The sequence below is a fragment of the Oncorhynchus tshawytscha genome, linkage group LG24 (assembly GCF_018296145.1).
Source record: "Oncorhynchus tshawytscha isolate Ot180627B linkage group LG24, Otsh_v2.0, whole genome shotgun sequence".
NCBI classification, from domain to species: Eukaryota; Metazoa; Chordata; class Actinopteri; order Salmoniformes; family Salmonidae; genus Oncorhynchus; species Oncorhynchus tshawytscha.
Window position 1 is genome coordinate 12,104,167 of NC_056452.1, and position 27,394 is coordinate 12,131,560.

Here is a 27,394-nt window from a genome sequence, read left to right on the forward strand (position 1 = left end):
AGCTTGCGTGCGTGTGTGTGTGTGTGTGTGTGTGAGTGAGTGAGTGTGTGTATGTAAATATATTGGTTGGATAAAAGGGGGTCTGTTTCACTTCTGACATCCAAGTAAAGACTTCATGTGAGTGAGCTGTCAACAGGGAGGCATCCCAGAAGACAGAGCGGCACCGAGCAGAGAAGAAGCCTGGAGAAGAAAGCCTTTGAAATCAGTCAGACCCTAACGCATGGCACACATCCCACCCCATGTCCTAATACACCGTTTGAGTTGGTGCCACACTCTTTAATTGTTTCAGAACAAAGCTATACAAAAAAAAAACATGATTTATTGGGTGCTGTTTTATCATTACACACACCACGCCTCCCCCTGTGAGCACATCACTCCAGAGCTGTCCAACCTCCACTGGCTCCCCATATGCTCACGCATTGACTTTCAAATCCTGGTTCACACCTACCAAGCTATCCACAACTCTGGACCCAAGTACCGGTCTGACCTCATTCTACCCTGCTGCCCCACACGCACCCTTCGCTCCTCCAGGTCCGGCTCCCTTCAGGAGCCCTGCAGCAGACTGAAAAGTATGGGTGACAGGGCTTTCAGAACACACTTTCAGTCACTGTCAGGGCTGCAGAGTCTCTGGCCTCGTTTAAAGCACAGCTAAAAACTGGGACTGTTCAGAAAAGCTTTCAAGGACCTATGTTCATTCGGTTCTCCTGTCCACCGGATCTGACGACATCTGTATATAGCTTTGATTGTCTGCTTAGAATGTTCTGTGTTTTGGATTGTTTATATTATTATTATTTTTTAAATAAAATAAAATTGTAGTCAAAGCTCTATACAAATTAAATGTATTATTATTATTATTATTACTTTGAATCAATGACTCGGTTTTATGCAGCAATTAAGGACCATTCTATCAACAGGGCCCGGGAGAGAGCAGTGATATTCACCTACTGAGATCAAAAGATCCCCACAACGGATCCCACCAGATCCCAATATTTACATGTCACCATTACAATTCTGTTGTTTTATCAGCTCTGCCTCTTAAAGTCTGAGTATGTGAAACACTTTTCAGTCCACTGCACTCGTTCAGATTTAACGTGCAATGAGATTTGGCTTAACATAAGAATGTCATGGACATTTCAAAATTCTAATGTTTAAGTACTTCTGTATAGACTTTCCTCTCTGGGCATTTTGCAGAGAAATGTTCTGGGAAATAGCGATACTGGATCGGATTCTGGGCTCCAGCTCCTATTGTATTCAGGGATTTGGCACTGCACTGGAACAGCCTCTCTCCCCCTGAGAGGATATGGAAATAACCCCTTATTAACCAGGCTATACTGGAGCAAGACCAGTGTCCCTTTATAGCCTCAAGTATAAAGTACCAGACATACGGTATGACTCATGAGGCTGTCTGATCTCTGATGTGTCCGTTTCATCCCATGGAAATGGGACAAAGATGCATGTCTGATAGTGTCTTGAAATATAGAAGTGGATGTTCATTGTCCATTGTTCACTTACAATATGATGAATATTTTGTATTCTGGGTTAAGATGCACATCTGATAATTATTTTAAATAGAGACAGTATACTGGACCATAATTGAAGTCCAATTCAATGTTCCCTTACCTATATTCTTAGAAGAAAAAAACTCTCCCTATTTGGAACCTAAAATTGTTCTTCAGCTGTCCCCATAGAATAACTCTTTGAAGAACCCTTTTTGGTTCCAGGTAGAACCCTTTTTGGATCCATGTAGAACCCTTTCCACATAAGGCTCTACATGGAACCTAAAACAGTTCTACCTCGAATCAAAAAGGGTTCTACCTGGAACAAATCTTCAGTATTCTGGGTCAAGATGGACCTGTGGAGGCCTGATACTGAGGAAAGAGATTGAAAATGCTCTTAGATAACTGTTGAACCCCCAAACCCCAACACCGCCATCTTGAAATCCGTTCCCCTCCCATCCTCTGGCAACGGGTTTCATTTTGAATCTGCCGCAGGGATGTCAGGGCCGCCCTCAAGCATGATTAATGATGATGGTTTCCTGATAAAACACTTCAATATGTTGTTTCATATCGCCAGCCATAACCATAACCCTTTTCTCCCTCTGCCTCCCCCTTCTCCCTTCTCCCTCCCTCGTCTACGAGTCCCCCTAGAGCTCATTTACTGTGATTACCAATAACAATAACACAACCATTATCTTTTATTATGGCGTTCTCCCAGGACCCAGCCAGCACGCCGACACTTTGATACAGTTACAAAACAGCTCCTATTTCAACCTTTTGCTTGTTTTCTTGGCTCAGGACGTAGTAAATGCGGCGTTTCTGTTTCCGTCCGAGACGTAAGTACAAATAAATGGCAACAGTCCTGTAAATAGATGATTAAGCTTTGAAATTGCCTGAAACAGTTTTATGGTGGGGCACTGGTAAAAGCTTGCCTATAGATACCAAGCCTGCTGTTAGATGTAAGTGTCGTCTTACGTTACAGTGTGAGGGCCAAACTTGAGGAGGTTTGTTCTGTGATCAAAAGAATACTTCAGCCTGTAGAGAACTAAACCTTATGTAGCCTAGTCATTAATTCCATTTCATGTTCATTCTACTACAATGGCAGTGGTCAAAACATGATGAGTAGTACTTTATCCTGTGATTAGAGATTATTTGAAAAAATGTCTAAACTTTACAATCCAGAAAGTACCAGACATGTTAAAGGCCCAATACAGCCGTTTTTATCTCAACATCAAATCATTTCTGGGTAACAATGAAGTACCTAACTGTGATAGTTTTCAATTATAATGGTCAACAAGAAACAAAAATAGATTCTTAGCAAGGACTGTCTGGGTGTGGTCTGAGTGGGGAAGGGAACAATTATGTTATTGGCAGAGAGGTTTAGAACTCTTTCTTATTGGTCTATTAACTAATTTACTGCTTGGTGATGTCACCAGGCATGCCAAAACTCCATCCCAACAAAACAGACTGACATTTCAGGCAGTCTTTTCAAACAGCTATTTCACTAAAGGGGTATTATCATCATTTTCACAATTTTACAGTATTATTCCAAACCCATAGTGTGACAATATATATAAAACACAGAAACATTTAGTTTTTGACTACACTGGGCCTTTAACAATTGCAAAAATGCAAGTGCTTAAAGGAAGTTTTCAATAGATGATACTACAGCACACATGTTTCCGCTGAGGAAGACTGTGCATTCCAGAGTGGCTACGTTTTATTCCTACGGAGCCGGACTGACCCCGTTTCACCTACAGTAGCATGGCTCATCTGTAACCTTGAACGTCTCCTCTCGGGGTCTCACGTTTATGATGTCACAAAGGCCAGTCGTTCTGGGTTTATAACAGTCGCTCTCCCGGAGAAAGTTCTAATCCAGCTGTAGGCTAGTCAACCCCCTCCTCGTAAATGAGTGTGTCCAATCTACCCACTGTGTTTCATTAAGAACAGACCACATCAATCCAGGTCCCTGCGTACCACGCGCTACTTCAGGGAACACGGCACAGTTGAAGGACCTCACAGCACACCAGTGCTCACAAACTTAACACCAGCCCTGTAGTCGCAGACCACACATCCAGACCTCTAGTCGTAGACCACACGTGAGACCTCATGAGACCTCACAGCAGACCGCACCGTAGACCTCACAGAACCTCACCCCTGTCACTCATCAACCAGACAACCTCGTCCAGTACATACAGTCCAACTCTGATACGTCGAGCACAACAACGCGACATTTGGGAAAACAGGATATTTGAGTTTTTTTGGACCAGATGAATCGGAGTATTAAAGGAAGTGCTTGATCATGGCCAGATCCTGGATGTAGTAGATTCAATGGTGAAATAGGGGGAAGTAAGTGGGGCCAAGAGTGCATAGCAGAAGATCTGAGGAGAGGATAGATGGATGGACAGACAGAAGTATAGATGGGCAGATGAACAAGAAGACAGGAGATGGAAGCCAAAGGAGAGTGGGAAGGATTCCAATGGGGTGGGACAGGATGAGAAAGCAGCCTCGTGAAAGGAAGGGTTTCAAACTCTTTTCATCGTCTGCCTGAAGACCGGAGCTTTACAACAGCAAGATGAAGAGGCGCCACTGGAGCAGACTGGCCTGGCGCTTCTCAACGAATCCCAGACGCAGAGGCAGAAAAGGACCCCACCCCTACAACTACCCTCCCCAGCCAAACCCACCCAAACTACTCCCAACACAGCTCTATATCCCTCTGTGTCACCCCAGTGACTCCAATCATTCCCACTGAGATCTGAGGAATCCCGCAATGGATCCCAAAGCTGCCACCAGTTTGCATTTCACCATTCAAATTCTCTGCTGTTTTATCACCTACCTCTCGCAGTCTGCGCATGTGACTCGTCGCAATAGTATTGATGGAACTAAGGCAGTTTAGATCGATACTCCAATAAGTTCCTTCCATAATCTCCTTTCTTTCATGCCCACTGATCTGAGGACATGATTTTTGAGAACACCATAGTAGACACCTACAGTTTCTTTACCTTTGGGTCGGTCCACCAATTAAGTACCTTTAGGCTAGTGCAACTTAGTACAAAAAAAGAAAAATAACAACATTTTAACATTCTGTCATAAAGAGCACATGTTCAACTTAATACATTTGTGGGGGTCCTCATGATGACGTGGCAAGTGACACTTTGCTTCTTGTAGTCAAATATCTTGAAAACCTTACTGCTGACATGTAAAACATTAACGGACTGTATCAACAGTGGACTAATTAAAAAAAATACCAAAGATAGTTTTTCAGTGGAGTTTTTCAGAGGAGTTTCCCTTTAAGTGCCAAATAAAGTACCAGAATTGAATGTAACAGGGTTGAGGATTTCTTCTTAAATCAGTCATAAATCCCCTTGTGACAGGGGGAATGAAAGCTTGTTGTGTGCAACAGGGAGGGGCAATTGAATGCAAGCTTCACTGAGAAATTGAAATTCTTAAAACATTTCTAGCCTGTCTATCTATGGGTAGCAGGGTTGACGTTTTATGCTCGACCGCTCAGTTTCCCACCACAAAACACCAGAAAATGTACAGAAAGAGTAGAATTAGCTCACCTGACTTTACAACTATGATTTGACGAGTGGATGTTCAATGTTTCCTTTCAATAAAAACATTCATTGTTTTTTTGCCCTATTAAAATGAAAGTTCAGTTCACGTAACATGAGTTGACCTTGAAATGAGGGACAGACGCAAAGGAATCACTCATCACATGAAAGTAATAATCTTTAGAAATGAGTTTGTCAAAGCAACAAAATGACTAGGGACTTACAATGATGGTGAGAACCTGGAGAAATGTTGGGGTTAAGTGGATCAAAATCTTCCAAGAAGTCACGTCTTAGCAAGTCTTTATGTTAAACATCAGATGTATTTCATTGTACGTGGTCTATATTAAAATGGCACTTCATTTAATATAACAGGATTTAAAATGCAATATTGGTGCACAAGTTCTACTTAAAATACCAAAGGGATGCAAAAGGTACTCTTTTCACGGAACGACCCTATTAAAGGTAATGGAGTCACGGAGGCAAGGACAAAGGTGAAAATAAGTATTCCAACACAAGCCATGTTTGGTGTGCAGCAAGGTTGGGTCGGTTCCAATTAAATGAAGTCAATTCAGGAAGTAAACTGAAATTCCACATTTTTCTCAAAGAGATTGGTATACAGTAACAAATTATTCCAACACAAGCCACGTTCGGTGTATAGTAATACTATGACCCTTACCAGTCCAGACTGAGAGAGCGCCTCCTGTAGGACGGAGGTCTATCCAGTGTAGTCTTCTCAGGTTTGGTCTGCCGCTCTTTTAGGGACAGCCGGTGAGTGAATTTGGATATGCTCGACTCTGGCCTGGATGAGGGAACACAAATACACACAAAGTCAGTACTTAGTCCAAAAAAGTAATCAACAGATGAAGCATACATCTCTAATATTATAACTATTCCCTTGAAGGACTATCGCTTTCTGAGAAAGCAGTGATCACTCACTGTTGGGAAAAAGATACAGTGAGGTCTTCATCTCTCTATATTAGGTTGGCAATGTCCCAGCTCCCCCTATCTGTCTAAATTAAAAACGGAACATTTTCATATTTCTTGTTATTCATCACAGGCTGATTTGATGAGATTCAGCTCTGGTAATATTGCTGTGGTAACAGCATGGGGACCAATCATTGCTTTAAAAGCAATTTGGCATCAAAGAGTTGCACTCACAAGAGCCCCGTTTATACTTGGTTCTAACATTCTTCCTTTGTCATGATCTTGTCCACATTCTGATAAGTGAACTGATTTTGATCAGATCTTTTAAGTGTAAACCAGCCAGATCGCTCAAGATTGATTTACAAATTGGACATCTGTCCATGTATCGACCCCAACCTAGGGGTGGCAGGTAGCTTAGTGGTTAGAGTGTTGGACTAGTAACTGGAAGGTTGGAACATCGAATTCCTGAGCTGACAAGGTACAAATCTGTTGTTCTACCCCTGAACAAGGCAGTTAACCCGCTGTTCCCAGGCTGTCATTGAAAATAAGAATTTGTTCTTAACTGACTTGCCTAGTTAAATAAAGATCAAATATCCTGAAGATGTTGCAAAATGCCTTCAAATTGGACACTAGGGGCAACAGTGAGCACTACCATCAAGTAGGCTAGGGTGTTGTGGACGGGGGTGGCGGATGGATCTAATCCCATCACCATTAAAAACAAGTGTCACCCACTGGGATTGAATGCACAACCTTTGGATCCACCTAGCAAACCAAAAATTGGTTCTGTGAATCTTCCCAGAGCATTCGTTAGGTCGAGGCAAATGTTTTCAGAACACAAAAACTGTCCAGTCGTGGGGGTAATTATGGAACGTTTGTATAAAACATTCTCCTGATGTTGCGAGACCTTTCCTAGAAGACATTTCATCTGTTCTTTAAATGTTCCCCAGAATGTTTCATGAGGTTGTGGTGAGAACAACGTGAGGACATCGAGAAAGATACCGTGTGTTTCCTAAAACACAAAAACTGTCCAGTCGTGGTGGTAATTATGGAACGTTTGTATAAAATGTTGGGGCCTTACAGGTACTATGTTTAAACTAATATAAAGTAATACGCTGTTAATATATTTTCAATTCATTATTTCACACATTGTACCTGTGGGCTGCCCCTCATAAGAGGAGGAAGAAGACAAAAGGAAGAAAACATTACAAAAGGTACATAAACTACAGTATTGATCATTTTGATCATATTATAAAGTTGAAGAGATAATAAATTGAATAAATATACAAACGTTTCGAACCCAACCTCGCATCCCATTCCTCCAACCTCACCCAGCCAACATGTCTTCATCCAACCCCCAATAGCCAGAAGGGGGAGCCATGGGAAGCATTGAACTACAGAAATTCCGCCGTGGCAACATATTTACTTTGACAATAGATATTCTGTCCAGTCGTGGGGGTAATTATGGAACGTTTGTATAAAACATTCTCCTGATTTAAAGTTAAAGCTGCAATATGTAACTTTTTGGGGCGACCCGACCAAATTCACAGAGAAATGTTAGTTATAGATTTGTCATTCTCATTGAAAGCAAGTCTAAGAAGCTGTAGATACGTTCTGTGGATGCTATTTCTCTGCTTTCCATTCTTAAGTTTTCTTTGTGCGTCTTTTACTTTCGGTTTTGTACATCAGCTTTAAACAGTTGAAAATATCCTATTTTTGGTTATGGAAAACATATTTCACAGCGGTTTAGATGCTACAATGATTCTGAACACCCGTCAAACTCAACTCTGGACCTCGAAGCCAGTTCCACTGCATTTCTTCGTTGTTGATCTCTAATCAGGGACTGATTTAGACCTGGTGGGTACAATTAATAATCAGGTAGAACAGGAAACCAGCAGGTTCCGCACCTCGTAAGGTATAGTGCATGTTGCACCTTTAAAGCAACTGGGATGTTATTCCATCTACTGAGGTCGGATTGAAAGGATCTGAGCGTTATGCTAAAGCTTCTGGCAGAGATATGACCATTCTAGTCTATTAAAAGCTTTTTCTGCACCGAGAGAGATAATACAACCGGTTGATTAAGCATTTAAGATATTTAATAGTCGACGGAGGTTAAACGAGGAGAAGTGTTTTTTTGAACACACCCCCTTTGGTCCGGGTGGACCAATTTGGGTATGTCTCGAGGCGGGATGACAACATTTTGGAAAACAGTTTCACAAGCAATACCTGTGTTTGTAAATGATAGGGGGAGATAGTGAGAAGACTGGATGGCATCCTTACCTTTTTTTTAATAAGTGCAACATTTGTGCTGTATTCACATCTCTCCCAAATGAAACTTTGTGAACAGCCGTGTTAATCACAATAGTGGACCTCATTGATTCAACATTTTTCAAATAGACATTAGGAGGAATCCCATCCAGGTGATATGTGCCTTTATTCATGCTATCCAATGCCCTTTTGAGTTCCTTGAGAGGGATTTGGGCACCCAGTGAGGTGGCTTCCTCTGTTGAGAGAAGATGAGATCTTAACTATTTTAGAAAGGACTTCTTAGTCTGGCTTGGTGTGGATTTACAATCAGATGTGTACAGTTGTTTATAGAAGTGGGAGAATCTTTTATTGATTTATTTGGGTTCGGATAATAATTCCCCCCCCCGTTTCAGATTCAATAGTCACTATATCGGCTAAATTGATCACTACCTTGTAGCTTGTCGGCCAGTAAACGATTGGGACGATTACCATGGAAGTAACGATTGAGTCTAACTCGATGGATGGCAAATTCGGATCTCTGTCTTATCAATAAATGAAGTTCTGTCTTGACTTTGGACAGAGTAATTGGTGCCATTCTTTGTTACTTTTAGTTGACATGTGTAAGAGTCCCTACTCATGAATATTATCAGGTGGTGGCCTAGCGGTTAGAGCATTGCACCGGTGACCACACGGATCCTCAACACGGGGTGCCCACATAAGTGCACCTTCAGTCCCCTCCTGTACCCCCTGTTTTCACACAACTGCATGGCCTCGCACAGTCCCAACTCCATCATCAAGTTCGCTGACGACACGGCAGTAGTAGGCCTGATTACCAACAATGACGAAATGGGGTCTACAGAGAGGAGGTAGGCACTCTGACGGCGTGGTGCCAGGTAAAACAACCTCTCCCTCAACGTCAGCAAAACAAAGGAGCTGATTGAGGATTTCAGGAGGAACCAGGCAGGGCACGCCCCCCATCAATGGGGCTGCCATGGCGACGGTCAAAAACGTAAAGTTCCTCGGCAAGCGCGTCTCAGAGGAGCTGAAATTTTCAAAACCACATGGACACTGTGGCAAAGAAGGCAACGGCAATAACAATTCAACCTCAGGAGGCTGAAGCAATTCGGGTTCTATCCCCAAGGACCCTCACAGTGCACCATCATAAGAGCACCATCGAAAGAAAACTGTCAGGCTGCATCAAAACCTGGCACGGCAACTCCACCGCCACTGACCGCAAGGCTCTAGAGAGGGTGGTATACTCAGCCAAATGCACCATTGGGTGAACACTGCCTGCCCTCCAGGACACCTACAACACCAGGTGTCACAGGAAGGCCAAGAAGATCATCAAGGACCTCAGCCACCCGAGCCACGGCCTGTTCTCCCTGCTTCCATCATTCAGACGCGGGCAGTATACAGTAGGAACATCATTGCAAAAACTGTAAGACAAGCCAATAGCTTCTACCCCAGGACCATCAGTCGCTGAATAGTCAGCACTAGGCAGCTACAGTGCATTCAGAAAGTGTTCACACCCCTTCTTCCACATTTTGTTATGTCACAGCCTGATTTTAAAATGGAATAAATTGAATGGATTAAAATGTCTTGTCACTGGCCTACACACAATACCCCATAATGTCAAAGTGGAATTATGTTTTATTTGAAATGTTTACAAGTGAATAAAAAATGAAAATCTGAAATGTCTTGAGTCAATAAGTATTCAACCACTTGGTTATGACAAGCCTAAATAAGCTCAGGAGTAAACATTTGCTTAACAAGTCACATCATAAGTTGCATGGACTCACTGTGTGCAGTAATCGTGTTTAACATGATTTTTGAATGACTACCTCATCTCTGTACCCCATACATTCAATTATCTGTAAGGTTCCTCAGTAATTTACCCTGCCCCCACCACCCCGGATTTACATTGATCATTGTTACTGTTGTAAAAAGGTATATATTATTATTTCATTCACTTCTCTTTTTGACCTGCACTGTTGGAGGTTAAGAATTTGAAGACTCTGTAATTGCAGTGCATTTGGAAAGTATTCAGACCCCTTCCCTTTTTACACATTTTGTTATGTTACAGCTTTATTCTAAAACCAAGCCATGAGGTCGAAGGAATTGTCCGTAGAGCTCCGAGACAGGATTGTGTCGAGAAACCGATCTGGGGAAGGGTACCAAAAAATGTCTGCAGCCTTGAAGGTCCCCAAGAAGACAGTGGCCTCCATCATTCTTAAATGGAAGAAGTCTGGATGCCATGAGTGCGCAAAGCTGTCATCAAGGAAAAGGGTGGCTACTTTTTTGGTTACTACATGATTCCATGTGTTATTTCATAGTTTTGATGTCTTCACTATTATTCTACAATGTAGAAAATAGCAAAAATAAAGAAAAACCCTTGAATGAGTAGGTGTATAAACTTTTGACTGGTACTATATATATATATATATATATATATACTGTATATATATTGCAGACACTTATCCAGAGCGACTTACAGGAGCAATTAGGTTTAAGTGCCTTGCTCAAGCACACAGACAGATTTTTCAGCTAGTCGACTCTGGGATTCAAACCAGCGACCTTTTCCGGTTACTGGCCCAACACTCTTAACAACTAGGCTACCTGCCGATGGCGTTAGTACTGAACACTAACCCCATCCGCTCATTTCCCACTTCCATCCCTTTCCCATTCACTATTTCCTGAACTCCATCCCAAACAACCAACAAGTATATTTTCCAGTATGAATCATGTGAGAGGGTGTGGGAATATCGTCAGACGGCAGCCTAATTGATGGGAGATTAGGCCGGACAGGGGTTCAGCGCATAGTTAGCGCATTGGGCCAGTAACCCGAAAGGTTGCAAGTTGAATCCCCAAGTCGACAAGGCAGACCGAGGGTTTTCTCAGGGAGAGTTGGGAAACGCAAAATACACATTTCCAATTCACTCATGTGTATTAATATACACATGTACATGTGTGAAAGAGCACCCACCAAATTATTATTATTAGTACACTGCTAAATTAGACTAGTGCCACTGCTTGTGCCTGCCAAGTGCCAAGTACTATGGGGGACTCCAAAACATCATTTACATGCTCCATATTCATAAAACAAAATGGTACTTTAATAATAATTGTAGCCCCTCAATAAACGATCAATATAAAGGCCAACATTGACCCGTTGAAGAGATGTCTACAGGGTCGTTTAATAAGAGGGAAAGGGCCAACTTATTTTGTCATCGATAAATAATGACAGCCAATGATCTGGTTAGAGGTAATAGGATGGCCAATGGTTAGAGGTAATAGGATGGCCAATGATCTGGTTAGAGGTAATAGGATGGCCAATGATCTGGTTAGAGGTAATAGGATGGCCAATGATCTGGTTAGAGGTAATAGGATGGCCAATGATCTGGTTAGAGGTAATAGGATGGCCAATGATCTGGTTAGAGGTAATAGGATGGCCAATGATCTGGTTAGAGGTAATAGGATGGCCAATGATCTGGTTAGAGGTAATAGGATGGCCAATGATCTGGTTTGAGGTAATAGGATGGCCAATGATCTGGTTAGAGGTAATAAAAAGGCCAATGTTCTGGTTAGAGGTAATAGGACGGCCACCCTTTGCTTTTGATTGTTTGTCGGCACAGTGGTTGTCCTTTAGGAAACTCCTGTTGTAGGGAGTTGAGAATAAGTGTGTGTGCCTGCATGTGTGCCTGCATGTGGTGGTTGTAGGGTTATCAACAGAGGACCACGTTGCCAGAGGGGACTATCTGGTTCCTGCAGTCCCTCCTCCTGCCACCATGCAAACTTTACTTTCTACCCCTCCTACAGCTGTTCCTCATGACATCACCCAGAACGTGGGCATCCTGTGATGATGTAATCCCCTTGGAGGGACCTTCGAACCCAGCCTTACTCTCTCTGTGTGTGTGTGTGTGTGTGTGTGTGTGTGTGTGTGTGTGTGTGTGTGTGTGTGAGAGAGAGAGTTTGCAGAGAGATGACCTAGATTTAGTCTACCTGTTCTCCACTTAATCAAACTGACGTTGGGAATTTGTCCCTGTGATGTTACTGGTTCTGTACTGTATTCCCCCTGACACAAACTAAGGCTCATTGGTTCGTTTTCCCCTTAACCAGGGCTTCAAGGACAGTCCCTTTAGTGCCTAAATTTTGTCGATAACAACCAGATATGGCAGAGTACAATATATCAGTATGGCTTACACACACATTCACAAAGAACAGACACACACACGTGTACACACACACGCGTACACACACACACACACACACACACACACACACACACACACACACACACACACACACACACACACACACACACACACACACACACACACACACACACACACACACACACACAAAGGCTCTTTTCTCTCCCGTAGTACAAGAGTGCCTTTGTTGAGATAGACTCAATGGCTTGTGTAGTGATACGCACAAACCGTTCACCTCTCTCTCACAAACTTAATTCATTTCAGTCAAACACACCGACATCGTTGTCATGGAGCACACTCCCAGTTGCTGCGAAAAACAAATGTCACTTTCCCTCTCTGTTCTTCTGTTACCATGGCAGCAATAAAGTGTTCTGATTCTTTCCCGAAGCGTCCGTGTTCACGACTGTAGGCGCTCTGCTAAAGCACTGATTGTTCAGCTCTTCTATACTCCTTTCACAAAGCCTATCATTATCAGTGCAGTTTCACTTCGCTTAGAGCCGTAGGTAAGAGCTGGAGTTACTGGAGACCGATTGTAATTGGATAGTCAGGGTTTAAGCAACTAGCTTCCACTCAAAACTAAACGTTGAATTAACAGAGTTCCCACTGGGCAAGAACTGGATGAATCAACGTTGTTTCCACATCATTTTTCAATGTGTTGTGACGTAGAATCTATGTGGAAAATGCATTGAATTTGCAAAAAGGCATACAAAAAATAAACACAAAACGATTGTTTGAGGGTCAAATTACAACCACAGAATTATGTCATCATGGTAACCAATTTTCAACATAGACACACCTTATATAAAATATGTTGAATTTGTACCTTTGAAACAACGTCAGATCTTCAACGTTATATCCACCATCAGACAGCACCTCCCAGAGAGCTGATCATTCTACAGCTATCCATTTGGTCTCCCATCCAGAGTTATCACTAACTACTACCAACGTACTATCGTGAGAATGATTATTGAGCGATCTATTAATAACTAAATAGATTCACTGTTGCTATCGAAGTGATTCCGAAGGGTGGGTTTAACAGAGCAAAAACATGTAAACATTCTATGAGTCATACATCATCAATTATACTGTTCAGGCCTATATAGCATTTGTGAAGTCATCAAGAGCTATTGTTTCAATTCAAACCAGGGTTCAACTAAAAATAGACCATACAAATAGGCCCAGGGTTTCAAGCTTTAGGTTTATGTCAAATTTAATCTTCAAGTTAATAATGTAAACTCAGCAAAAAAAGAAAGTCAAAGATAATTCGTAAAAATAATTAAAGATAATTCGTAAAAATCAAAATAACTTCACAGATCTTCACTGTAAAGGGTTTAAACACTGTTTCCCATGCTTGTTCAATGAACCATGAACAATTAATGTACATGCACCTGTGGAACGGTCGTTAAGACGCTAACAGCGTACAGACGGTAGGCAATTAAGGTCACAGTTATGAAAACTTAGGACACTAAAGAGGCCTTTCTACTGACTCTGGAAAACACCAAAAGAAATATGCCCAGGGTCCCTGCTCATCTGCGTGAACGTGCCTTAGGCATGCTGCAAGGGGGCATGAGGACTGCAGATGTGACCAGGGCAATAAATTGCAATGTCCCTACTGTGAGGCGCCTAAGACAGCGCTACAGGGAGACAGGACGGACAGCTGATCGTCCTTGCAGTGGCAGACCACGTGTAACAACACAGGATCGGTACATCCGAACATCACACCTGCGGTACAGTTAGGATGGCAACAACAACTGCCCGAGTTATACCAGGAACGCACAATCCCTCCATCAGTGCTCAGACTGTCCACAATAGGATGAGAGAGGCTGGACTGAGGGATTGTAGGCCTGTTGTAAGACAGGTCCTCACCAGACATCACCAGCAACAATGTCGCCTATGGGCACAAACCCACCGTCGCTGGATCAGACAGGACTGGCAAAAAGTGCTCTTCACTGACGAGCAACGTTTTTGTCTCACCAGGGGTGATGGTCGGATTCACGTTTATCGTCGAAGGAATGAGCGTTACACCAAGGCCTGTACTCTGGAGTGGGATCGATTTGTAGGTGGAGGGTCTGTCATGGTCTGGGGCGGTGTGTCACAGCATCATCGGACTGAGCTTGTTGTCATTGCAGGCAATCTCAACGCTGTGTTGTTACAGGGAAGACATCCTTCTCCCTCATGTGGTACCCTTCCTGCAGGCTCATCCTGACATGACCCTCCAGCATGACAATGCCACCAGCATACTGCTCGTTCGGTGCGTGATTTCCTGCAAAACAGGAATGTCAGTGTTCTGCCATGGTCAGCGAAGAGCCTGGATCTCAATCCCATTGAGCACGTCTGGGACCTGTTGGATCGGAGGGTGAGGGCTAGGGCCATTCCCCCCAGAAATGTCCGGGAACTTGCAGGTGCCTTGGTGGAAGAGTGGGGTAACATCTCACAGCAAGAACTGGCAAATCTGGTGCAGTCCATGAGGAGGAGATGCATTGCAGTACTTAATGCAGCTGGTGGCCACACCAGATACTGACTGTTACTTTTGATTTTGTTCAGAGACACATTATTCCATTTCTGTTGGTCACATGTCTGTGGAACTTGTTCAGTTTATGTCTCAGTTGTTGAATCTTGTTATGTTCTTACAAATATTTACACATGTTAAGTTTGCTGAAAATTAACGCAGTTGACAGTGAGTGGACGTTTCTTTTTTTGCTGAGTTTATATGTTCACTTCTCCAACTAAACCAAAAATGAAAGTTAAAGAATAGGATTAAGCCAGTAGCTCAGATGAAACTATCCAAGTATTAGATACATCTCCTTTAAAATGTTGATATTTGGTTGCTTTGTCAACCTAACACAATTCGATATGTCTTTTGTAATACAGCAAATATCTTAAAGGTACAAACTAATGTAACTGTTTTTATTCAACCTTACAATTAGTAACTTGGCCACATTTTGAGGTTACTGTAAATATAAAAGTATATGTAATCATAGAAAAATGTGCATGTTCAAGATACTGTAGCATGCAAAAGTCACAGGTCTGTGGAGGTCTTCACAATATAAATATCGGTGCAGAATCTCGAACAGCATTGATCACTTGCACTTGGTACTTTTAATGTAATCTCAACTACAATCCAGGTCTTTTGGTTAGATGAAGATGAAGCGCATTGATAACACATTAAATTGTTGTATACAGTGTAATATACCAGTCTGCTGTTCCCACATGCTTCAAGAGGGCCACCATTGTTCCTGTTCCCAAGAAAGCTAAGGTAACTGAGCTAAACGACTACCGCCCCGTAGCACTCACATCCGTCATCATGAAGTGCTTTGAGAGACTAGTCAAGGACCATATCACCTCCACCCTACCTGACACCCTAGACCCACTCCAATTTGCTTACCGCCCAAATAGGTCCACAGACGATGCAATCTCAACCACACTGCACACTGCCCTAACCCATCTGGACAAGAGGAATACCTATGTGAGAATGCTGTTCATCGACTACAGCTCGGCATTCAACACCATAGTACCCTCCAAGCTCGTCATCAAGCTCGAGACCCTGGGTCTCGACCCCGCCCTGTGCAACTGGGTACTGGACTTCCTGACGGGCCGCCCCCAGGTGGTGAGGGTAGGCAACAACATCTCCTCCCCGCTGATCCTCAACACTGGGGCCCCACAAGGGTGCGTTCTGAGCCCTCTCCTGTACTCCCTGTTCACCCACGACTGCGTGGCCACGCACGCCTCCAACTCAATCATCAAGTTTGCGGACGACACAACAGTGGTAGGCTTGATTACCAACAACGACGAGACGGCCTACAGGGAGGAGGTGAGGGCCCTCGGAGTGTGGTGTCAGGAAAATAACCTCACACTCAACGTCAACAAAACTAAGGAGATGATTGTGGACTTCAGGAAACAGCAGAGGGAACACCCCCCCATCCACATCGATGGAACAGTAGTGGAGAGGGTAGCAAGTTTTAAGTTCCTCGGCATACACATCACAGACAAACTGAATTGGTCCACTCACAAAGACAGCATCGTGAGGAAGGCGCATCAGCAACCTCAGGAGGCTGAAGAAATTTGGCTTGTCACCAAAAGCACTCACAAACTTCTACAGATGCACAATCGAGAGCATCCTGGCGGGCTGTATCACCGCCTGGTATGGCAACTGCACCGCCCTCAACCGTAAGGCTCTCCAGAGGGTAGTGAGGTCTGCACAACGCATCACCGGGGGCAAACTACCTGCCCTCCAGGACACCTACACCACCCGATGCTACAGGAAGGCCATAAAGATCATCAAGGACATCAACCACCGAGCCATTGCCTGTTCACCCCGCTGTCATCCAGAAGGCGAGGTCAGTACAGGTGCATCAAAGCTGGGACCGAGAGACTGAAAAACAGCTTCTATCTCAAGGCCATCAGACTGTTAAACAGCCACCACTAACATTGAGTGGCTACTGCCAACACACTGTCAATGACACTGACTCTCCTCCAGCCACTTTAATAATGGGAATTGATGGGAAATGATGTAAATATATCACTAGCCACTTTAAACAATGCTACCTTATATAATGTTACTTACCCTACATTATTCATCTCATATGCATACGTAGATACTGTACTCTATATCATCGACTGCATCCTTATGTAATACATGTATCACTAGCCACTTTAACTATGCCACTTGGTTTACATACTCATCTCATATGTATATACTGTACTCGATATCATCTACTGTATCTTGCCTATGCTGCTCTGTACCATCACTCATTCATATATCCTTATGTACATATTCTTTATCCCCTTACACTGTGTATAAGACAGTAGTTTTTTTGGAATTGTTAGTTAGATTACTTGTTCGTTATTACTGCATTGTCGGAACTAGAAGCACAAGCATTTCGCTACACTCGCATTAACATCTGCTAACCATGTGTATGTGACAAATAAAATTTGATTTGATTTGATTTGAATACATTGCAAGGACTGACTCTGTGTACAATAACAGGGTTTTACATCATTTTGGAATGACTACCTCATCTCCGTACCCCACACATACATTTATCTGTAAGGTCCCTCAGTCGAGCAGTGAATTTCAAACACAGATTCAACCACAAAGACCAGGGAGGTTTTCCAATGCCTCGCAAAGAAGGGCACCTATTGGAAGATTGTTAAAAATGTAAAAAGCAGACAATGAATATCCCTTCGAGCATGGTGAAGTTATTCGACTTTGGATGGTGTATCAATACACTCAGGCACTTCAAGGATACAGGTGTCCTTTCTAACTCAGTTGCCAGCGAGGAAGGAAACCATTCAGGGATTTCACCATGAGGCCAATGGTGACTTTAAAACAGTTACAGAGTTTACTGGCTGTTGTGGGAGAAAACTGAGGATGGATCAATAACATTGTAGTTACTAACCTAATTGACAGAGTGAAAAGAAGGAAGACTGTACAGAATAAAACTATTCCAAAACATGCATCCTGTTTGCAACAACAACAAAAAAATATGTGTACATGAAGGCAGAGTAAAGTGACTAGGCCTCAGCATAGATGATAATAATAAGACAGAGTAGCAGTAGAAAATGATGTGTGTAAAAGTGTGTGTGTGTTTGTGTTGTGTTGGTATGCGTGTGTCTGGGTTATGTGTGTGTGCTTATGTAGTGTATGTGAATGTGTGTGGGTTTGTAGTGTCAATGTAGTGTGTGTGAGTGAGTGTGTATGTGGTGTGTATAGTCTAGTGAGTGTGTGTAGGGCCAGTGCAAGATAGAGTCAGTGCAGATAGTTTGGGTACCATTAATGTGCTATTTAGCAGTCTACTTAGCGGTCTTATGGCTTGGGGGTAGAAGCTGTCTCAGAGGGGCCTGCAGAGTGGTGCAGTGGCCTAAGGCACTAGAGATCCTGGTTTGAGTCCAGGCTCTGTCGCAGTCGGCCGCGACCAGGAGCCCCATGGGGCGGTGACAAATGGCCCAGTGTCGTCCGGGTTAGGGGAGGGTTTGGCCGGCCAGGATGTCCTTGTCCCATCGCGTTCTCCGACTCTTGTGGCAGGCTGGGTGCATGCACGCTGACACGGTCGCCATGTGTACAGTGTATCCTCTGACACATTGGTGCGGCTGGTTTCTGGGTTAAGTGGGCATTGTTGTCAAAAAGCAGTGCGGCTTGGCTGGGACGTGTTTTGGAGGACGCACGGCTCTCAACCTTTGCCTCTCCTGAATCCGTACGGGAGTTGCAGTGATGGAACAAAACTGTAACTACCAATTGAATAACACGAAATTGGGGAGAAAAAGGGGTATATAAAAATAAGAAAAAAAGCTGTCTCGGAGCCTGTTGGTCCGAGAGCCGATACTCCGGTACCATTTTCCAGATGGTAACAGGCTTGTGTGGCTGGAGTCTTTGGCAATTTTTCGGGCCTTCCTCTGACACCACCTGATATAAAGGTCCTGGATGGCAGGGAGTTCAGACCCAGTGATGTACAAGGCACTAAAGTAATGCTGTAAAGAATGTGGCAAAGCAATTCACTTTTTGTCCTGAATAAAAAGTGTTATGTTTGGGACAAATCCAATACAACACGTTGCTGAGTACCACTCTCCATATTTTCAACCATAGTGATGGCTGCATAATGTTATGGGTATGCTTGTAATCATTTTCAAGTTTTTCGAGTTTTTCATGATAAAAAAGAAACGGAATGGAGCTAAGCACAGGCAAAATCCTAGAGGAAAACTTTGTTCAGTCTGCTTTCCACCAGACACTGGGAGATGAATTCACCTTCCAGCAGGACAACAACCTAAAACAAGGCCAAATCTACACTGGAGTTGCTTACCAAGAACACAGTGACTGTTCCTCAGTAGCCACGTTACAGTTTTAATTGAAATCTGCTTGAAAATCTATAGCACGACTTGAAAATGGTTGTCTAGCAATGATCAACAACTAATTTGACAGAGCTTTAAAGAACGTTTTAAAGAAAAATGGGCAAAGGTTGCACACTCCAGGTGTGCAAAGCTCTTAGAGACTTACCCTGAAAGATTCACAGCTGTAATCACTGCCAAACGTGATTCTAACATGTATTGACTCAGCGGGTTGAATACTAATCTAATCAAAGATATATTAGTGTTTTGCAAATGTTATAATTTTTCTTTCACTTTGACATTAGAGTGCTTTGTGTAGATCGTTGTCAAAAAATGACAAATCCATCCATTTTAATCCCCCTTTTTAACGAAACAAAATCTGGAAAAAGTAGAGAATACTTTCTGAAGGAACTGTACAGTGTATGGTTGAAAGTGCAATGATAACCCATTTAGAAGTTTTTCCATTGGAATTCCCAATGTGCTATATCACTATGCTTAAAACCAGTGGTGGAAAAAGTACCGAAAAGTCATACTTGAGTAAAAGTAAAGATACCTTAACAGAAAATGACTCAAGTAAAAGTGAACGTTACCCAGTAAAATACTACTTGAGTAAAAGTCTAAATGTATCTGATTTAAATGTACTTAAGTACAGTGGTAGAAAAGTACTCAATCGTCATACTTGAGTAAAAGTACAAAGTAAAGGTAAATGCTTTACATCATTCCTTATATTAAGCAAACCAGACGGCACAATTTTCATATTATTTTTAAATTACGGACAGACAGGGGCACACTCCAAACTGAATAAAAAGATGTATCTTAAACTAGGTCCTTGTGTTTCATGAGTCCGCCAGATCAGAGGCAGTAGGGATGACAACATGTTATGTTGATAGGTGCCCTAATTCTGTCCTGGTTGAGCATTCTAAATGTAATGAGTACTTTTAAGTGTCATGTAAAATGTACGGAGTAAAACATACATTATCTTCTTTAGGAATGGAGTGGAGTAAAAGTAAAAATGGTCAAAAATATAAATACTCAAGTAAAGTACAGATTAGTAGTACTTGTCACGCCCTGACCTTAGAGATCCTTTTTATGTCTCTATTTTGGTTTGGGCGTGAGTTGGGGTGGGCATTCTATGTTTTCTATTACTGTGTGTTTGGCCGGGTGTGGTTCTCAATCAGAGGCAGCTGTCTATCGTTGTCTCTGATTGAGAACCATACTTAGGTAGCTATTTTATAGTTATTTTCTGTTTAGTGTTTTCTGCACCTTACAGGACTGTTTCGGTATTTGTTTATTCACGTTGTTGTTTTGTGTTTTAGTGTTCAGTCAAATTAAAATCATGAACACGTACCACGCTGCGCTTTGGTCCACACCTTCTTCATGCAACGATGACCGTTACAGTACTTCAATGTATTTTTTACTTAAGTACTTCAAACTTTTGAGTGAGTGAATAAAGATTGAAATTTCATTGATCAAACAAAAAGTACCCGCGCTGAAATGACGTGCTGTGCCCAGTGGGTTGCTAGTGTTTTCCTTTAGCTTGGTAGTAGCGGTATGAAGGTCACACAGCACCAGTTGAACACCAGCATTTACTCCTCAATGTACTAGAAACACATGTGTAAGGTGTGTTGTCATCAGGAATGTGCACAGACCTTTCAGGGGGCAGGTGCTCAAAATGAAAACACCTTTTTTGACTTTCATAATTAATATCTCAAAATTCATAACGTACCAAATCCCTCTGCAGCATAGGCCTATTTATTTCTGCAACAACACACTCACTCATCACAAAGTCACAGCGCCTCCTAAACACATGATTTGTCAGCGGGAAAAGAGGGTGGGCTATCAGCTTATCATTGATGTTGATGATTAATGTAAATCTGCTCGTTAGCCCGACTTATCTTCAATGCTCGTATCAAATAATTACTTTAAAATAGAATATTTATAATCTTCTTACTCACTATATATGGCTGGCTGACTAGAGGCTTGTATGGATACAGGTACAGTATGTTATCGTAATGTACTGTTAAATCAACGTTTCTTTGGAAATTTACGGTAACATACTGCACTTTCTTCGACAGTAACTTTCAGGTAACTGGCTGCCAGTAAGTTACCGTAAAAACAACAGGATTATATATATTGTTTTACAGTGTAGAGTGTAGAAAACCTGTGTTGTTCCTGCCCTGACACACATGTGCAACCTGACTGAAGAAGGGATTGAGTTGGGTCGGAAGGGTCGTTGATGCAGTCTGAGTGTATCAGCCAACCAGACTGTATATTGATAATGATGTGGGCTAAATCAAGTGTTATCAAGTATCAATCAAATGTTATGTTGCTGTGGCAGTACTGTTGATATTTAAACTAGGTAGCTAGTTACACACACTTGACCGGTGACCTCATCTCTCACGCAATGCATGTTTGGATACCGGGCGTGCACAATCTCTACAAGGCAGACTGGGAAACAGGCCTATCTCATTGACAATCTCTACAAGGCAGACTGGGAAACAGGCCTATCTCATTGACAATCTCTACAAGGCAGACTGGGAAACAGGCCTATCTCATTGACAATCTCTACAAGGCAGACTGGGAAACAGGCCTATCTCATTGACATAAGTATTCACACCTCTGAGTCAATGCATGTAAGAATCAGCATTGGCAGTGATTTGCTTGTTTTGTACAGGCTTCCTTCTTTTCACTCTGTCAATTAGGTTAGTATTTTGGATGAACTACAATGTTGTTGATCCATCCTCAGTTTTCTCCCGTCACACCCATTAAACTCTGTTACTGATTTAGTTGGTTGTTGATCATTGCTTGACGGCCATTTTCAAGTCTTGCCATAGATTTCCAAGCCAATTTAAGTCAAAACTGTAACGAGGCCACTCGGGAACATTCAATGTCGTCTTGGTAAGCAACTCCAGTGTATATTCGGCCTTGTGTTTTAGGTTATTGTCCTGCTGAAAGGTGAATTACTCTCCCGGTGTCTGGTGGAAAGTAGACTGAAACAGGTTTTCCTCCAGGATTTTATTATGCGACATTATGTGACTTGTTAAGCACATTTGTACTCCCAAACGTATTTAGGCTTGCCATAACAAATGGGTTGAATACTTGACATGTCAACTTTTTTTATTTTGAATTCATTAAATCTAACAACACAATTCCACTTTGAGATTATGGGGTATTGTTTATTTGTATTTATTAGGGATCCCCATTAGCTGCTGCCAAGGCAGATACTCTTCCTGGGGTCCAAACACATTAAGGCACTTACATTACACATAAAACTAAAGATACAACAGTACATATATCATATAACATTTTTACACCACTACATAGCTACAATACAAAAAGTGATATAGCACCATACAACAACATTACACTGTACGTGTGTGTAGAGTGTGTGTACTACCGTGTGTGTGCGTATACATGTGTCTGTACCTGTGTGTGTGTGCCTCTTCACAGTCGCCGTTGTTCAATAAGGTGTATTTGTTTCTGTGTTTTTTTCTGATTCTACTGCATTCATCAGTTACCTGAAGTGGAACAGAGTTACATGTCGTCATACCTCTATGTAGTACTGTGCGCCTGTTCTGGACTTAGGGATTTTGAAGAAACCTCTGGTGGCATGTACTGTATCTTAGTCTCCAGTGTCTATGCTGCAATAGTCTATGTGCTGGGGGGCTAGGGTCAGTCTGTTATATCTTGGTGTAATTCTCCTGTCTTATATGGTGTCCTGTGTGAATTTAAGTATTCTCCCTCTATTTCTCTCTCTCTCCCTCTCTCCCTCCCCTCCTGGAGGACCTGAGCCCTAGGACCATGCTTCAGGACTACCTGGCCTGATGACTCCTGGCTGTCCCCAGTCCACCTGGTCGTGCTGCTGCTCCAGCTTCAACTGTTCTGCATGCGGCTAAGGAACCCTGACCTGTTCACCAGACGTGCTACCTTGTCCTGGACCTTGCTGTTTTCAACTCTCTGAACGTTCGGTTATGAAAATCCAACTGACATTTACTCCTGACATTTGACCCGGCTGGTTATCTATGAACATTTGAACATCTTGAAGAACAATTTGGTCTTAAATGGCGATGTACACTTATAATCTCCACCCGGCAGAGCCAAAAGAGGACTGGCCACGCCTCAGAGCCTGGTTCCTCTCTAGGTTTTTTTCAGAGGTTCCTGCCTTCCTAGGGAGTTTTCCCTAGCCACCTTGCTTCTACATCTGCATTGCTTGCTGTTTGGGGTTTTAGTCTGGGTTTCTGTATAGCACTTTGTGACATCTGCTGATGTAAAAATGGTGTATAAATACATTTGATTGATATACAGGAAGTTTACATAGCCAAAACCATTTAAAACTCAGTTTTTCACAATTCCTGACATTTAATCATAGTAAAAATTCTCTGTCTTAGGTCAGTTAGGATCACCACATTATTTTAAGAATGTGAAATGTCAGAATAATAGTAGAGAGAAGGATTTATTTCAGCTTTTAGTTCTTTCATCACATTTCCAGTGGGTCAGAAGTTTACAAGTTTACATACACTCAATTATTCCACAAGCTTCCCACAATCAGTTGGGTGAATTTTGGCACATTCCTCCTGACAGAGCTGGTGTAACTGAGTCAGGTATGTAGCCCTCTTGTTCACACACGCTTTTTCAGTTCTGCCCGCAAATCTTCTATGGGATTGAGGTCAGGGCTTTGTGATGGTCACTCCAATACCTTGACTTTGTTGTCCTTAAGTCATTTTGCCACAACTTTGGAAGTATGCTTTGGGTCATTGTCCACTTGGAAGACCCATTTGCAACCAAGCTTCAACTTCCTGACTGATGTCTTAAGATGTTGCTTCAATATATCCATGTAATTCTCCTTCCTCATGTTGCCATCTATTTTGTGAAGTGCACCAGTCCCTCCTGTAGCAAAGCACCCCCACAACATGATGCTGCCCCCCCATGCTTCACTGTTGGGATGGTGTTCTTCGGCTTGCAAGCCTCCCCCTTTTTCCTCCAAACACAACGATGGTCACTATGGCCAAACAGTTCTATTTTTGTTTCATCAGACCAGAGGACATTTCTCCAATAAGTACAATCTTTGTCCCCATGTGCAGTTGCAAACCGTAGTCTGGCTTTTTTACGGCGGTTTTGGAGCAGTGGCTTCTTCCTTGCTGAGTGGACTTTCAGGGTATGTCGATATAAGACTCATTTTACTGTGGATATAGATAATTCTGTACCTGTTTCCTCCAGCATCTTCACAAGGTCCTTTGCTGTTGTTCTGGGATTGATTTGCACTTTTCACACCAAAGTACGTTCATCTCTAGGAGACAGAATGCGTCTCCTTCCTGAGCGGTATGACGGCTGCGTGGTCCAATGTTGTTTATACTTGCATTCAATTGTTTGTACAGATGAACGTGGTACCTTCAGGCGTTTGGAATTTGTTCCCAAGGATGAACCAGACTTGTGGAGGTCTACAATTATTTTTCTGAGGTCTTGGCTGATTTATTTTTATTTTCCCATGATGTCAAGCAAAGAGGCACTGAGTTTGAAGGTAGGCCTTGAAATACATCCACAGCTACACCTCCAATTGACTCAAGTGATGTCAATCAGAAGCTTCTAAAGCCATGACACCATTTCCTGGAATTTTCCAAGCTCTTTAAAGGCACAGACAAGTCAGTGTATGTAAACTTCTGACCCACTGGAATTGTGACACAGCGAACTATAAGTGAAATAATCTGTCTGTAAACAATTGTTGGAAAAATTACTTGTGTCATGTACAAAGTAGATGCCCTAAACGACTTGCCAAAACTATAGTTTGTTAACAAGAAATTTGTGGAGTGGTTGAAAAACGAGTTTTAATGACTCCAACCTAAGTGCATGTAAACTTCCGACTGTGTGTACGAGCTGTGTGCAAGTAGTTTAAACAGACAGCTCTGTGCATTCAGCTTGTCAACGTGTCGTACAAAATTAGTAGTGATAAAGTCAATCTCTCCTACACTTTGAGCCATGAGAGATTGACATCCATATTACTAACGCTAGCTCTCCGTGTACATTTACATTCTGTTCTGAGCCAACTGTCCCTTTCCTTTGTGTAGTCTAGTGACAAAAAAAAATCTAATTTAATCCATTTTAAATTCAGGCTGTAGCAAAATGTGTAAAAATGCAAAGGGTGTGAATACTATCTGAAGGCGCTGTATTATTATATGTATTATTGCTTAAGAAGCTGTTGCTTTGTTTCATCTCAATCTCAGCCAACTGAGCTTTGACACATCGCACACACACACACACACACACACACACACACACAACCACACACACACACACACACACACACACACACACACACACACACACACACACACACACACACACACACACACACACACACACACACACACACACACACACACACACACACACACACACACACATACATACATACTTATTATTGTTATCATGATGGCATGGCAATCCCCTCTCTTGTTCGATCCAGGAACATACTCTAAAGTGTTTCATTAGCCAAACAAAAAGGCTTTCAATGCCCCAATCATAAAGACCAGGGCCAAGCTATGAACATATCTAATTAAACCTTCCTCAAAGAAAGGCTTGTTTTCCATGGGGACATCCCAAATGGCACTCTATTCCCTATGTGGTGCACTACTCTTGACCAGGGCCCAAATGGCTCTGGTCAAAAGAAGTGCACTATGTAGGGAATATGGTGCCATTTGGGAAGCACCCATCTCTAACTGCTTCCAAACCGACGTCTGGAATCTCTAGATGTACATTGGTTTCTTAACATGGCAGACGATGCCTCTTTTATTTCACTTTGACGCGGCCTAGAATAGGCCAATAAAATCTATTGATATTTTCGAGATAACAAGCAGTAGAATATTTCTCCAATAATTCAATAATTGAATGACCGAGCCCTGGCATGGAAAGTGTGTATTGGAGTGACATGTGTCATCGGTAGGGGAGTAAGTTGTTACAGCTTAAGGCGACCGTGATGCCCATTATGTCTACATGACACCTTACAATACATGGGTATAAATCAATTAGTATTTCAATTACATATTTCAAGGCCAATTTTTTGTTGTTGTAGTGGGGACCGTAACATTAGAACTTTCTAAAAAAGTATCTTTTAAGGAAAATGTATTTAGATATTTAAAAACTGTAAATGTTTATCTTTAGCTCACAATGCCATTTAAAAGTATGCTTTAAAGCGGCAATCAGTAACTTTTTGGGTGACTTGACCAAATTCACATAGAAATGTGAGTTCTAGATCTGTCATTCTCATTGAAAGCAAGTATAGTTTTGTTTATTTGCACAAATAGAAAGACAGTTTGTAACAGTCAAAAACAACAACAACAGTATGTGCAGAAGGGGAAAAAAGCCCAAAAGGGCTTGTCGAGTAACCCCCGTAATGGTCATAAATCCCACAGATTCAGCAGTGGACAAACAAATTATAAACTAAAAACTACATGCAAAAGAGATAAAGGAGTTGAAAATTGAAAATGGACAAAAAGTCAAGCTACTGGGGGGGGGGGTGTAGAACTGTGATGGACAGTAGGTGCCTTTCTTTTGTAACGACGGCAAATATAGCTTGGCAAAGGCAGGCGGGAATGGCTTCCACATCATAGGGCCTCTGTAGGTAAATCGGAATTGAGAACCGGTTGTTCCTGAATATGGGTGACGTAGCTGTTGTTTCTGTTTCTTGTTGAGTAGTTATGGAATCCACACGTGGCTGTAAAATAATGTTTGAAGAAAGAGCGCAAAAGTGATTTAAAGTGCCGTAAACAAATTTGAGCAACTTGAAAATAATTACTTTGATAAATTTTTAGGAGTCCAATTAATTTTTTTAAAGTGGCGCTGAATGGTTTCTGAAACCGGCAGATGATATTGCTATTACAAAGCGTTTCTGCAGGTTAGTAGCAGTTTGGTATGGTGTGTGCTGACCCATATCATGTTACAGGAAATGATGAATGGGAAGATCATTGCGTAATAAGAGACTGAGAACGGTGCTTCTGTTTAGGAGATATCTAATCGGTCATTGTCTTCGGGTGTGCTTTCCATGACACTTCATCATCAATCAGAACGACAAGAAAGCGGGTTGTACGGGCACGATCAACAGGAATATCATCAATATGGACCCCTATATCATCTGCATTGTATTTTCATT

The 27,394-nt window shown here is 42.3% G+C and overlaps 1 protein-coding gene across 2 annotated transcripts in view; it reads right to left on the bottom strand.

Annotated features, from left to right (window-relative positions):
- The window catches only part of LOC112223722 (ankyrin repeat and fibronectin type-III domain-containing protein 1), a 184,785-nt gene that overhangs the window by 36,629 nt on the left and 120,762 nt on the right, over nt 1-27,394 (bottom strand). For both annotated transcript variants that reach the window (XM_024386877.2, XM_042305323.1), the window contains exon 3: nt 5,727-5,849. In XM_024386877.2, coding sequence (XP_024242645.2) covers nt 5,727-5,849 — 123 coding nt within the window. The remainder of the gene's footprint in view (nt 1-5,726; nt 5,850-27,394) is intronic.